The 2,911-nt window shown below is 39.6% G+C and overlaps 1 protein-coding gene across 1 annotated transcript; it reads right to left on the bottom strand.

Moving 5' to 3' along the window:
- Window positions 1-217: 217 nt before the first annotated feature.
- LOC125235445 lies at window positions 218-1,860 on the bottom strand. The gene is made up of 3 exons (XM_048142017.1): window positions 1,340-1,860; window positions 291-646; window positions 218-241 (listed from the first exon to the last, which is right to left on the bottom strand). The coding sequence occupies exons 1-3, from the start codon at window positions 1,680-1,682 to the stop codon at window positions 218-220; spliced, it is 723 nt and encodes a 240-aa protein (XP_047997974.1). The 5' UTR covers window positions 1,683-1,860.
- Between the last annotated feature and the right edge of the window lie 1,051 nt (window positions 1,861-2,911).

Here is a 2,911-nt window from a genome sequence, read left to right as displayed (position 1 = left end):
GAGATAGGCCTATAGTTGGAACTATCGGCTACGTCACCAGTTTTGTTCTTCACGAGGGGAACAACGATTGTTTTGGTCAGGTCGTCAGGCAAGTAAGAGTGCCTCATACACAACGTGAAAAACATAGCCAGTATTCTGGGCAGGTGAGGCCCCGCGTGTTGCAGGTGCTCGATACTCAAACCGTCGTGACCTGGTGACTTCCCTCTAACCATGTTTTTTAACACTTCTTGTACTTCTCTGGCTGTAAAGCTGGTTATTGGTTGTCGATCACGACTGCTTGCATCAAACACCCGCCCCTTCGCGTGCCTCTGTGGGGGTTTGACTCTGAAAATATTTTTAAAATGGTTTGCAATCGCACTCGGTTCGTTTAGACCATCAACATTCACTGACCGACCCGGCTCAGGCGAAAGTTTCTTTGTACATTTCCAGAACTTACTAAAATTTTTATTGAGGTGGTGAGTTGATAGCATGTCCATCTTGATTTGCTCCTGGTGATTTTGGCACCACTTTAACTTAAGTTTGAAGTCCCTTCTGGATTCCACCATCTTAGTATAAAGAGGACCTTGAGATGGCTTACCATGTAAAGACCACTCTTGGAAACTGAGCCGAGCCCGTTCATGCACTTCCTTTACGTACCTATTCCAACCTACAACACGTTTAAATTTCTTTTTATTATGTTTGTCAGGTAAATTACAACTCAACTCCGCAGACTCACACAGTTTACTAATAATATCCTTATACATACAATCTAATATTAATTTATGTCCAGAGTCATTACACAACTTATCGCAACAGGCTGTCAGCTCAGTCGGAAAATCAATATTTTTTAACTTCATGTTACATAATAAAGTATATTTTTCTATTTGCGACGGCTGCCTGTCGCCCCAGATTATTTTGTTTGTACATTTATTTGTCGCAACGGCCCGCGGCCTGAGTACACTAATGTTACAAGTTATTTCTACTGGGAAGTGATCTGACCAGTAAATATCGTACAGTATTTTTATATCTGAGATTGTGTACCACGAGGACTCCGTCACCAGAACATGGTCAAGCCAACGACGGCTCCCATGCGCCTCACTAACAAAGGTGTAGGTATCTGAGTCCGCATTCAGTATATCCACATCTGCACATCTCCATTGCTGTTCGCTACAAAAGTCAAATAATTCCCGATAAAATAGCTCACCCGGATGAGCATTATAGTCACCTAACATAAAAACGCTGTCAATACCACTGTTGTCTATTATCGCACTAATTTCACCCAAGCACTGCGTAAACTCCACGAGGTTATCTACAGAGTCAGTTGGCATATAAGTAGAAAAAACTATGAATGAACGCTCACCCGTAGTAATCCTTATCGCGGCAAGGCGCACACTATCACAACTGATAACAGATACAGACTGAAATGCGCCCTTACGCCAGAGCAGCGCAACGCCTCCATGCGGCCTTCCACGCATAGGTCCCGTCGAGGTGTCCACGGCAGATGTCCCAATGTAGGCGAAATCCGGGTGTATGGTACCCAAGAAATGTAGGTCACAAGGATATAGCCACGTCTCCTGAAGGGCAATTATGTCAGCCTTAGTACACAAATTCCTTATGCAGTCAACTGAGCGCTTCACAGACTTACAGTTATAACTTATGAAACGGGCGACTTTACTAGAATTATTATTATAAGTACTTCTCATTTTCGATTGTTTACTATTTTTACATTTGTTTATTTACACTTTTGAACTCGATGTAACGTCGAAAAGATATTCCCTCGGGCCACATATTATCATCCAAAAATTGCTCTAATTTGTGGTTAGGAACAAAGATTTTATAAGCGTTATACATCTTCTCAGCTTTTACATAAACCTGTTCTGCTGTGACTTTTATTCGTGTTTTCTTATGCACATAATATTAAATGGTATAGGTAACGCAGAACTATATCTCATACAAAATACATCTTCGCAATTGCAAAGTTAGAGATTCGCACATATTATGTACATACATACAATTATACATCTTTATGAAATAATTAAATTAAAATTGTACAATCAATGCTACAAAACAACGTTGTATATCTACACATATATAAATGTACTACTACATAAATAACTAAAATACTTTATTCTTCTTCTTTCGATGTCGAGTTTGTAAACATACTGAAAAAATGAAAAAAAAAAGGAAACTTAGAAAAGTTCACTAATTGGAAAGGGCCCTAAGAGTCTATATAGAAACTCAAGACCAATTGCTATTTCTAAAACTGTATAGCAAAACGCTATACATTTCTATTATTTTCTGTATTAGTAATTTGAACTACTAAGTTCCTAACAACATTACCGTAGATACTTAGAACTGTTAAAGGGTACTGTTGACGTCTCCAGAAACAAAGGGGACCGATGTAAGATTAATTCCGATTTCTAACTAATCCTGTCTGCCTACATGCTAAAACCAGACTCACATTAAAACCACCCTAAAACTATTCGAAACAAAGTCGAGAACACCATTGTTGTCATTTTCCCAATCTGAATCTGACTTTATTGTCTAATCCACAGAATTTATAACTCGTTCTACATTCAAAAGTGAAGCTAAACTTGTAACACATTAGATTACTTTTACAATAAGAAGATTGAATGAATTACTAGCTTTTGAAAATAAGTGGTGATTCCATGCATGCTCAGAGGACTTACCGCCAACTACATTCGACTTTTTGCCTCACTGTTATACTTACGTATGAATTTACATGTGTAACAGAGAGGCAACACGTCATTAAACGTGGTTCGCGTTAGTTCCTCCTCAGACAGCCTAGCCGAAGTGATGGTCGTTGACGCTACGTGGCGATTGAAAATGCAGTCAGGCCCCGTAGCCGAATGGCATTTCTCCGACGCCAAACGAAAACGAAACGCCGCGAAAGTTAGTTTGGCTCTGTCGC

This window comes from Leguminivora glycinivorella, chromosome 2 (assembly GCF_023078275.1).
Source record: "Leguminivora glycinivorella isolate SPB_JAAS2020 chromosome 2, LegGlyc_1.1, whole genome shotgun sequence".
In the NCBI taxonomy this organism is placed as follows: Eukaryota; Metazoa; Arthropoda; class Insecta; order Lepidoptera; family Tortricidae; genus Leguminivora; species Leguminivora glycinivorella.
The sequence above is the reverse complement of the archived record's forward strand: the minus strand, read 5'-3'. Positions and strand labels throughout refer to the sequence as shown.

Excerpts from the sequence above, each read along its gene's own strand:
- LOC125235445 (XM_048142017.1), bottom strand. The coding sequence starts at position 1,682 with ATGAGAAGTACTTATAATAATAATTCTAGTAAAGTCGCCCGTTTCATA. Across the intron at positions 647-1,339 it reads CGCGATAAGGATTACTACGG|GTTGGAATAGGTACGTAAAG; the intron begins GTGAGCGTTCAT and ends AACGTGTTGTAG. Across the intron at positions 242-290 it reads AGAGGCACGCGAAGGGGCGG|CCAGAGAAGTACAAGAAGTG; the intron begins GTGTTTGATGCA and ends CCAGCTTTACAG.